The 11,492-nt window shown below is 45.2% G+C and overlaps 1 protein-coding gene across 1 annotated transcript; it reads right to left on the bottom strand.

Annotated features, from left to right (window-relative positions):
* Nucleotides 1-210: 210 nt before the first annotated feature.
* On the bottom strand, nt 211-9,406 carry LOC123444570. The gene is made up of 15 exons (XM_045121344.1): nt 9,106-9,406; nt 7,639-7,811; nt 6,126-6,199; nt 5,932-6,049; nt 5,731-5,813; nt 5,492-5,651; nt 5,215-5,408; nt 4,657-4,847; nt 4,462-4,557; nt 3,915-4,030; nt 1,440-1,541; nt 1,242-1,351; nt 1,067-1,154; nt 782-981; nt 211-705 (listed from the first exon to the last, which is right to left on the bottom strand). The coding sequence occupies exons 2-15, from the start codon at nt 7,738-7,740 to the stop codon at nt 495-497; spliced, it is 1,845 nt and encodes a 614-aa protein (XP_044977279.1). The 5' UTR covers nt 7,741-7,811; nt 9,106-9,406; the 3' UTR covers nt 211-494.
* Nucleotides 9,407-11,492: the final 2,086 nt, after the last annotated feature.

The raw sequence follows: 11,492 nt of genomic DNA, 5'->3' as shown, positions 1-11,492 counted from the left end.
GTAGCAACGTGACCAAACGACCATCCAGAATCCAGAAAAGAAGCAACAGTTTCTCTTCTCTTCTCTTCTCTCTGGCCCTCGTCAAAGCACACTTCCCGCCAGAAAGCAATCAGCAAAACCCAACACAAAACTGTTCAAACGGAGCGTTCAATATAACTCAAGTAGTAATAAGAAAGTAAATATTCCTTTTGTTGTTGTTTTCACCCTTCGTTTTCCATAACCAGAAACTCCATTAAAGTTACCAGTCAAGGGTACATGTCCTGTGAACTACACAGCACAGGCTCAAAAGGTACAACCCTCCACACACGCACTCCCTAGAGTGCTCTGCAGAGGCTGAGGCGTTGGAAGACCGCCTCGTACAGGGCTCTTCCGGTTTCTCTCTGAATATCGCTAGGCTTCATGGCGTAGAGGATAGACAGGATCCTGGTACGACAAAAGCGGTCGAACAGAAGGAACCGGCCTTGCATCGCATATATGCTCCAAGGCATTGCAACTCACACGGTTGTGTGCGCAAGATATTCACCACTGTTGTAACTGAGGCGCCGGAGCGAGGCTGAGTGCAAGGAGCGGACCAAGACGGCGCTGGGAATGCCAATGGCCTCGCATCCCTCGGGAGAGGGCTCTGAAGGCGCCTTTGACAGGCCACTTGCGCCAACAGAGGTGAAGGCGGCGTTTAAGCCCATGGAGGAGGGCTCCGTCCCGATTCTGGAAGAAAAAAAGAGATCCCATTTTAGCACATGGAAAGATTTGAACAGGTGGTGCCAGGGAAGTTCGTACTTACGTTAAATCAAAGTGATCCGTGTCTGAGCTCATCGCGGCACAAATGCCGGAGGCAACCCACGGTGGGATGACCACATCCTTTATTTCCATGCTGTAACACATGTTGCCTGGCGGAGGAGCAAACGCTGATCCAGTTTCTTCATCTAAACCAGTAGAGGAGGCCAGGCCAGTATCTGCTTTCCTCATCTCCCTGCATATAACCTGCAAAAGCATGTATTCAGGGTATCAGATTTTCAAGTGAGGCAATTACGCGTAGAAATAGGCCAGTCTACAGAAATGAAATTACCTCTGGAATATGGAAGCAGCCATTTTGAAATGGCACCGGTGAATATAACACTGGGACGTCGGTGGCAGATAATGAATTCAGAAAGGACCTGAAAACTCACAAAATTAGATTATGCAACATAAAACTCTGGCAGGACAAAAGGGGCAGAATGATTACTAGAGACTAAGCACCGTACTTGTAGTTCAACAAGACATCATATAAGCCATGAACGCTCTTATTGCCAGTAAAAGAAAGGAGTGATTCTGTAGTGTTGTCCACCTCAGATAAAGCATCTATATGAAGTGTCTGCAAGTTCAAGAAAAATAAAGCTAAAACTGTCAGTAACTGCAGTCTGGCTAGCAAACAAGGGAAAGGTTGAAGAGGCAAACAGTACCTGGCCCAGATTGAGTGTTTGGATTTTTGAAAATTCCATCAGGTCATCATCAGTAACCTGCTCCACTTCAGCATTGCAAAGAGGCATAGAAAAGCGAACACCCTGTGACAATCCAATCACAAAGCCTTACAATCATAATCCCAATCAAAAAAAATTATTTTGGACCAGTATGGAGCTCAAAAGAAACTAAGCTTGAATTGTCTGGAGCAATTGGATGACTTAGAGACCAACATACCTATATTATATCTCACTCCTATAGTCCTATTAGGGCACCACATAAGGGTATATAATTGACATAAACTACCAAAGCAACGTTACTTTCAGCAAAATGGCCAATCAGAAGAAGCAATTTTCCCTTCATTCCACAATGTAGTGCCTATACATTATCAATATCTATAATACCAAAGATGTACAATATGAAAATATGTGATCAGGGGGGCCAACCCTAGCCCCCAGCCGCCTCGATCACATCCCTCCTTCCCCTCTGCCGCCGCCGGGGGACAGCACCAAGCAGAGCCCGTGCGTTCGACAGCGGCGGCAAAGGGCTGCTCCTCCTTCCTGGGCTGTACGGCAGCGAGGGCGCAAGTTCCACGGAGGTGCGGCCTCTTCCTCGATCCATGGCGGCGCGGTGGCTCCTGCTAGAGGCGTTCGTGGTGTTGCGGGGTGAGATGGCCAGAGGATGGTGGTGGGGCTGGGCGTGGCCGACGGTGGCGTCCAGCCCGGATCCGTCTTGGCGGACGCAACAACGACTCCAGATGGATTCGAACATGGCGGCGTCCGCGTCCCCTCCGCCGGGGATGACGGGCCAGATGGTGGGTCCTCATGGCGGCATTGGTGGAGGCGGATCTTGGGATCCCACAACCGAGGACGTCACAGGACACGCGTGGCGGCTAGAGCTTCCTCCAGCATCGACGACGCGTGATGCGGGATCGCGGCGGCAGTTGTTGTTGTACGGGCGACGACAACGGCTGGCGCGACGGTGGGTGCTCCCTGTAGCGCCCGGAATCTAGGCAGCTGCCCCTCTTCATCAACGGTGGCAGACTCCGAGATCGTGTGGACAATTCAGAGTCTGGATCTCGAGGTGGTGACGGCATTCTAAGGCTGGCGGCTGTATGGGACGTCCCTTCCATCAACAAATTGGGTTCAATGCAGCTCAACAGGTGATACAGATGCCTCATTCAGAGTTGTCGGGCAATGCCTATCGCCGGCAGGTGAAGCCACCGGTGGATGTGCTATCGGCAGATGCTACTCACGGCGTCTTATATGGAGACGTCAAGTCATGCACAGGGACGATTCTAGGGGGGGGGGGCTAGGGGGGGCTAGGCCCCCCTAACAAATTGATTTTTCTACTATAATAATGATTGTTATAGCTATTTTTTTTACTTCATATGAACTTTGCCCCCTCCATGAACAAACTTGCCCCCCCTATGCTTGCATGTTGGCTTCGTCCCTGGTCATGCATGCTACCGGCAGGTGATGCAAGCTGGCTCTGGCGGTGGTGTCATGTTTAGCCCGTTGTTGCCGGATCGAAGGTAGTGCGACAGTAGCAGGACTGCGGGAGACAGGCGGTATGGGACGTCTTTGTCTTCCGTTGTCTCCTCCAGAGGTATGCGGCTATCGAGGTGTCGGTAGACGGATAAGGGCGGATGGTATAGACGGCTTCAGCAACAAGTTTATGCACTCCGATGGAAACACAAGATCTTTGATCAGACTATGTTGTCGCACGCATGTGTCGTGTCCTTGCTGAAGGTGGTGGATTGAAGCTTGGCTTTGAGGATGAGAATCCAGAGTTCAACCTTGTGGTGGACTCGCCATCATCGGCACACGTGCGGCAATTCCTTCTTCAAGGCATAGCCTAGGAGTTGTGTATTTTTCGTTTATGTGGTGTCTTGTATCATAGGAATTAGTGGCTATCTGGGGGAGGTACTGTGGCAAGGTATATGGCCTCAGGATTTATTTTCCGTTTTATTTCTGAGTTGATGGTGTTCGGCTGCTGGATTTTGCCTTTTTAATAATATATGGCTGCATGCATCGTTTTGATGCAGAGGCCAGGGGTTATCCTCCTTTTCAAAAAAAATGAAAATATGTCTCATGATGTATCTAATGATTGTATTTGTACTCTAAATGTAGATATTTTTCTCTACGAAGTTAGTCAAAGTTTGCAAAGCTTGACTTTTGGAAAAATCTTCATGCACTACATTGTGGAACAGACGGAGTAGATCACAAAATAAAATGTTCTATTCCAATGTAGAACCACTACAACACCATCCATTCTCAAAAGTTAAAACAAACACAAGGAGTAGTCTCGATAACCAACAAGCTTACCTATGTCACGCAAATTGCAAGCGAGTTCATAATGAAAATAATGACTGGTCGATGACAGAAATATGTCATAGTAACTTGCAGGCATATGTGGATTTATTTTAATAATGAAAATAAACTAAAGTAGAGACAGAAACAGAATGGAGAGCTTACATGTTTTCGCAGTAGTGACCGTATGCCACGTGTAGATTGTGATAAGTAGGCATTGCAGGACTGCTTCTCCAAACAGTTTCCACGGATGAATAGAGCAACAAACTGTGCTGTATAAACTAGATAACAAAACCAGTGTTCAGTACAGTGATGGAGACTAACCGTAGATAAAGTAATAGTCTAGAACCTAAATTAAATACTACAGTGCACATGAAATCAAATGGCAAATGAAGGTGACCTTGAGCAAAATGTAGCATTACATGCTCAAAGTTCTCATTCATATTTTAATAACAAAGTGTAAGGCAGGAAGAAATTCATATTGTAATACTGGGAATGCATCTTCCACTAGATAGAAATGTTCACTGTTTAACATAGATAAATCAAATTTTGCATCAGCTGTCATGAGCTAATGCATTTCTTAGCAAAGATATACCATTTTTGTGCATGTACAATGAGGACATCATGGAAAATAAAATACTTAGATTTTTCATATAAGTGATTTATCAAGATATTGAATGAATCATTGAGGTTTGAGGAGTGAGTAAGATACCATAAAATATGTTCACTTGATTCTTGCGGAGCATGTAGTAAAGATTCTGAAACGAGTCTTCCCAGTCCTGATACCTCTTGAGAAGGAACTCATTATCTACTTGCCAGGAGGGGGAAATTGTAAGGACTTACATCCACAGGAATTACAGGGGTGTTTGTTCTTTAAATACAACAGTAATTCAAGTCCAGTGATTACCTCCTCGTGCATTTGATGAGAGCATCGCAGATATGATGGAAGCAGGTAACAGGGATTGTGGATATACCCATGATTGCAGTGCCCTTGAGAACAAGAATTCCTTGTTGCTCCCAGGCCTTGCACATCGTGAATTTTGAGACCCGCCATGATAACTCTGAGTAATGGGCCCGGCAATACTCAAATTGTGACACCTGTTAAACAGAAGAATTCTTAGCAGGAGTATTTGATACTTGGGTCTTTGAGGCAGATGATCTAAACATAAGAATGACAATATAATTTCATTTTCAAGTAATTTCGAATTCTTCTTTCCTAGTGTTCTGCTAGACATATTTCCACTAGGGGCACGGGAAATTGAAACGTGTGCAAATTGTGCAGGTTCTGTACAGGATCCTTTGAGGTGGGCACATAACAATTTTCATATATATAATTTTCCGACTGCCAATATAGGATATGTCACTGGTTCAACCAAGAGACAGATGAGGTTTCTTTGGGAAGAATGCACTTTCTACCTAAAACTTGTTTGGAAGATACAAAAGAGAGAATCAAACGCACACCCACCATTTCACAGAAGATGATGAAACAAACTGCAGAGTGTTCTTTAAAGTGAGATCCAAAGGAGCTCTCTTTCCTGGAATTTTTATCTTAGAAGGGCACACTTCTGAAGACTTCAAAGGAAGATCACCAACTTGTACATTAGTGGCATTGGAAGCTCCAGAAGCATCACGAGCTCCAAACCCTTTCATCACTTTTTCCTATCACAAGGCACAAGAAAGATTAGCGCATGTAATAATATATATAAGAAAATACTCCAGTGCACCAGATAGATGTTCCTTACCATATCAAATTTGTTCGAGGCAGGCTGCTTGCCATCGCCAATGTGAAGCTCGGATACACTCCGTAGAGCATTTTCACTGTATTTCTCAGCTTTCCTGAAACTTGGTTTTGCTGCCTCCGCAAGTGATGGAACAGAAGAGTCCAACTTAACAGAGTCACCGCTGAATTGTGATACAACAATGCACATAAGAGAATAAACATGGTGTAAAACTAGATGCAGCGACTTAGTCAAATAATTACCGTGAGAATGAAGATGACACAGAATGTGAAGTCGTTACAGTATCAGCAAATTTGGGAGCCTTCTCATTATTCAGTAAAGCATCCTGTTCTCAATATATTAGATTTGTATCAAATTTATTGCTCAACATGATACTGTCAAGAATTGCAGAGCCATGAGCACCATTAAGCCCGTCAAAATGAATAATGTCTCAGATGTCTAACCTTACAGTTTTCCTTTCCAACATTTCTGGATTTTTTAACTGGGAACACCTCTGTAACACGAGTGTTGATATATTTGGGTATTTTTTGTTGTTCCGTATTCCGAAGCCCATTGCTTGGCCTAAACCCACAAGATAGGTGTCAAATTTGTGATCAAGCACAATAAGAACATCAATATCTAAAAACAGCAGATTTACCTATCAAATGGCGCAGAAGCAAATAACTGATCATCAGCAATCTTTTCAGATGTGTGTCTCTTATATTGTTCTCCCTGCAGAAATTAATCATTGGAATAAATTTCAATGCTTAGAACAGGGGTTAAAGGAGAGCAATATTTGCGACATTCATGTACTTATTATATTACAATGCGGCCCTGCATTAAGAGCGTGTTTGGGACTTATTTGGAGCTAATACTTCATTCACATGAGTAGTGCTTCCTCCTTCCCATAATGTTAGGGGTATTAGTTTTCAGCACGAAAATTAGCACACATTGATCCTTAATTCAGCAATCATACAGAGAGAGGCATCCACAACTTAAGAGAAGGAAAAGAGGGAGGCATCCACAATGTCCTCTTAGTACAATAGGGATTGTTACTTATGGCTGTAACTAAATGAGAGAGGAAGGCATGTGCGCCTTAAGTTATGGGAATGCATGCAAAAGCTTAGACACCTAAGATATACTGGTCGTGCACTTTGAGTCGAGCGACTCAAATTTGGAGGGGATAAGTGCACCAGTCCGCAGCCCGTGGGAGGGAAAATTTGGTCGCTAGGTTTCAGGCTCGCTCCAGAGAGAGAGAGCTGCCTCAGCTGGGACGAGGCGCCACCAGCAGCCACTGACCCACCGCCACCACCCACCAATGGCGGCAGGGATAATCGCAACGCCCTCCCTCCACTTCTTCTGCTCTGCTGCTGGATCCACCCCACTGCTTTGGCATTCTCCCTCTCTGCTGGTTCTGCTCACCAGATTCGCCCCTACGGTGTCTGTCCCTCTGCTGGTTCCTTGGCTGGTTCTTCATCCACTTCCCATGCATTCAATTTGTATTGTATATTGTACTATACACTGTACTTATATACTTTTATAGCATATACTATGACCCTGTTTGAATACTCTAACTCGGTTAGAGGTTAGAGTTAGATTCTAACTCTGGACTAACCCTGAACTAACTCTAACCAAAGAGGTGTTTGGATGGCAAGGTTAGATTGCCAATAAATACACTTTTTCCAATCATTTGGCTACCTTAACCAGGATTTGGTGTGGTGGAGGTAGAGGAAAAAGTAACTTTTTCTGGGTCCCACCTAACTCTAACCCAAATAAACACCTCTTGGATGGGTTAGTTCTTTTGGGTGGGTTAGATGCATATAACCAACTCTAACCCTCCTGTTTGCATGTTTTGGGGTTAGTTCAGTCCAGTCTAACCAACTCTAACTCTAACCCATGGATCCAAACATGGCTTACATACTACTGCTAGGTATTAGTAGTTGACTCCTGTAAGTTGAGTACTACAGTACCATCTCAACTAGTCTCGCACTAGTCTAGACTAGTCACGATTAGTCTATGAGTCTCAACCTCGGAACGACTCAACAACTCGTCGACTCGTAAACATTGATGGTGGGCACACATTTCACATAGTGTTTAGCCCAATTAGCATTAGAAATGACAACAGAATAATCATGGATTGGGGATATAAATCAGGGGAACAAAAGCATTACCCGCAGCTCCGAAGGAGTCTTCCTCTTCATCCTTGGGACCCCCGCCGGTCTCCCAATCAACACACCGCCACTCACCGCAGATTCAACAGCAACCTGTGCCATTGCAGCATCCAAATACTCTAATTCTGCATCCCTCACTCTGCCTTGCCCACCATCCCTTTCACTCCCTCACCCTTCAGTCCAAGAATGACAAAAACAAGGATATTGTGATTATTTTCCACGTATTAGCAAAACTTACAATGAAAGAATGCATAGACATGGTAAACCCAATCAAAAGGCAACATCTTTGTAGCATTTTCACAAACAGGAGGAGAGGAGCTGGATCTAATTGTCAAGACACACAAACAGTCTCCCAAAATCAACTCTGTGTCCCATATTAATTCTTTTAGTACAGAAAAGGTGGTTGATGTCACATCCTCGTGTCCGGATATCCGGTAATAAGGCTGCATTTGGTTCGAGGGCAAGGAGGGATGGGTTGGGGATATCCTTCTTTATTGGCTAAGTGGTTCGAGTGATGAAAGGTAATACCTCTGTAAACCAGTATAAGACATTTCAGATCACTAAAGTAGTAATCTAAAACACCTTATACGGAGTATTAGTGTACAGAGGTAGTAGTTAGGATGACCCAGATTTTTGTTTGGTTGGAAGGATGAGAGGTGAATAGGTTGTTTTGTTATGACTTCTTTGCCATGAGGGAGTATATGTTTTCCTTTCTGATATTAGGCATCATCTACTCCTGACAATTATCTGTTGTTACCTGAGCCTGAAGCTATTATAATTCATAACCTCATTTTGGCATCATAATAAGCATACGTTCAGGCCACTTCATTTGACTTCTGACTGGCATTATTCAATCCGTATTACTGATTAGGCCTCCTTTGGTTTGGAGGGATTTTGTAGGATTTTAATAGGATAGGATTTCTATAGGAAAAAATCTTTTAGAGCCCTTTGGTCTGTAGGAATGAAATTATATTCCTATGCAGGAATTCTTCCTATCCTCCACATTTCATAGGAAAATAAACATTAGCCTAGAGCTCCTGGAACTGGAAATATCAACATAGCACGAGACATTGGGTTCCGTCCATGCAGGTACTACCACCTCCTAACAGCGGAGTACTAGCTAACAGCACAACACGTTCGGCCGCACCTGCTGTTTATCGCGGAGGCAGATCTGAGAGAAGGGACCAGATCGATGAGAGCTCCGGGGCGACAGGGAGCAGATCAACGAGAGTGCAGAGAAGAGGGACGAGGGGTGCCGTGGCCCGATCTACGCACAGCCACCGCCGGCCGAGACAATCGCCGCCGCCGCAAGCCAGAAGAGGGACGAGGGGTGCGGTAGGGCGACGGATGGGGCAGGTTTCCCCGCTGGCGGGGACGGGACGGGACGGCTCGGATGGAGGGGGTGTGGTGCTGGGGTCGTCGGGGGTTGGGGGGGTTGGGGGAGGGGACGCGGAGACGGGTCCTCACCTGAAGCCGGAAGGCGCCGCGGAAGGAGGTCCCCCGTCCGCTCGGTCCCGGGCACGCGTCGACGGCGGGGGCGGCGGAGGTCTGGGTAGGTGGCGGCGAGGCGGAGGGGCGGTGAGGGATTTGAAACGGCGGGGGCGTAGGAAGCGAAGTGGGAGCGGGCGGCGGGGGCGCGGAGGGGTGGGGGGAATTCCCCACCAGGTGAGGTGATAGAGGGAGCGGCCAAGAGTTTCGGGGGAATTTCGAAATTTCGCTCCCCCAGCCGGACCGCGCTCCCACGCGGGGCAGCCTGCACGTTTCTTTCTTCTTTTGGTGGGTTGCATCGTGAAATTTCGGCTGGCCCGGGACCGGGAGGGCGGGAACGGGGCCGCCTCCCTCCGCGCGAAATTCGTGACTCACGCGGAGGATTCGGTTCATGATGGCGATTTTCGTCGGTTCACCGGAGCTAGCATCAAGCAAAATGATGACACATATACCCCCTCATCCCTTTATACAAAGTCACTATGAAAATTATATTTTGCATCAATATAAATCTACTTTTTAAAACATTTGTGCTCTGGTTTTGAACTGATGATGGACAGATATGGGGTGCCCGCTACGTAGGACTGATGATGGACTGATACGTCTTCAACGTATTTGTTTTTCCAAACACTTCTGCTTTGTTTTTTATTCTAATTTACATGATTTAAATGGAACTAATCTAGACTGACGTTGTTTTCAGCATAACTACATTGATGTTATTTTTTTGCAAAATTGACGGAAATGAACGAAACTATTTATTAATTATTTCTAGGATTTATAATGAATTTTCGAGCGAATTTCCACCTCATGGGGGCTGCCTGTGTGTCACAAGCCAACAGAATGCGTCCACCCACAAGGTGCGCCCTCGTGGCTTGTGGGGCCCACGTGGCTCCTCCGACCCTAATTCTAGTCTTATAAATTCATATTTTCAGAGAAAAAACAAAGAGAAGATTCCATTGCGTTTTACAAGACGAAGCCGTCATCACCTCTTGTTCTTCCTCGGGAGGGGTGATCTCAAATCCGTTTGGGGCCCCGGAGAGGGGGATTTATCATCGTCGTCATCACCAACCCTTCTCCATCAACAATTCCATGATGCTCATCAACGAAACTGAGTAATTCTTTAGTAGGCTCGCTAGATGGTGACGAGGTTTAGATGTGATTGATCATGTAATCGAGTTAAGTTTGATACGGCTTGATCCCTAGTATCCACTACGTTCTCAGATTGATGTTGCTATGACTTTGTTATGCTTAATGCTTGTCACTCGGGCTCAATCACCATGAATCCAGACCTAAAGTTATTATGTTCTCTCTGAGTATGAGAATTACGTAGATCCTATCTTGCAATTTGTATGCGCATATTACATGTCTTGATCCATATACCCCAAGTGGCAATAATTGGAATTATTTTCGATGATTGTCGTAGTATCAAGAGTTCGTGTATTCATTACGTGTTAATACTTTGTTCTGATTCTCTATTAAAAAGCGTGTTTTCACTGTTTTGACCCGAGGGGTGTAACTTAATCACGGAACGAACTCGTTTGAAAACGATTTCACGTTTTGACCCTTTTCTCGAAACGCCATAAACTGTGGCATTGCAGATCTACAGAGAAACGCCACTCTATTGTGGCGTTGGAGCCTTTTGTGCAACGTTAGTCTATTGTGGCGTTGGAGGCCTGAGGTGAAACGCCAGGCACCCTGGCGTTTCTTGGCTTTATATTCTTCCACCCCGACCCCCTCGCCCACCAACCACCATTTCTCCTCTTTTCTTGTTCTTCCTTTGACGAAAAAGCTCTCCCTTGTCCTCAAGACCCCCCCCCCTTCGATCTCCCTCCTCCCTCAACCTTTTTGTTGGTTCTTTGGGGCAAATCGAAGAGGTCGGTAAGCTCCTCCAATCCGTCCAATTAGTTTTTGCAATGACTTTGTATTTGTGTAGCTTTTTCGATTTGCGATGATTGTCGTAGTATCAAGAGTTCGTGTATTCATTACGTGTTAATGCTTTGTTTCGATTCTTTATTAAAAAGAGGTCTTAATATCCCTAAGCTTATAACAGGAACCCCGTGCCACTGAAGGGTAGGACAAAAAAAGTCATGTAAGTTATTATCGCAAGCATGTATGACTATATACGGAATGCATGACTACATTATATTGATGAATCGAAGCTAATTATGTGTCGCTCTAGTGTGTAACTGTTACATGATTGATGTCAACTATATATTTTCACCGTTGATCCATGTGACTAGGATTTACATATACTGAATCTTGCTAAGTTGTTACGGTTGTTGTTACTGCCACACATGTTTCTCAATCGCTATTGTTATTGCTGTTACCAAAAATTTTGTTGTCACTTCTACTACTATTATTTGTCGTGG

This window comes from Hordeum vulgare, chromosome 3H (genome assembly GCF_904849725.1).
Source record: "Hordeum vulgare subsp. vulgare chromosome 3H, MorexV3_pseudomolecules_assembly, whole genome shotgun sequence".
In the NCBI taxonomy this organism is placed as follows: Eukaryota; Viridiplantae; Streptophyta; class Magnoliopsida; order Poales; family Poaceae; genus Hordeum; species Hordeum vulgare.
This window is presented reverse-complemented; position numbering and strand designations above follow the sequence as displayed.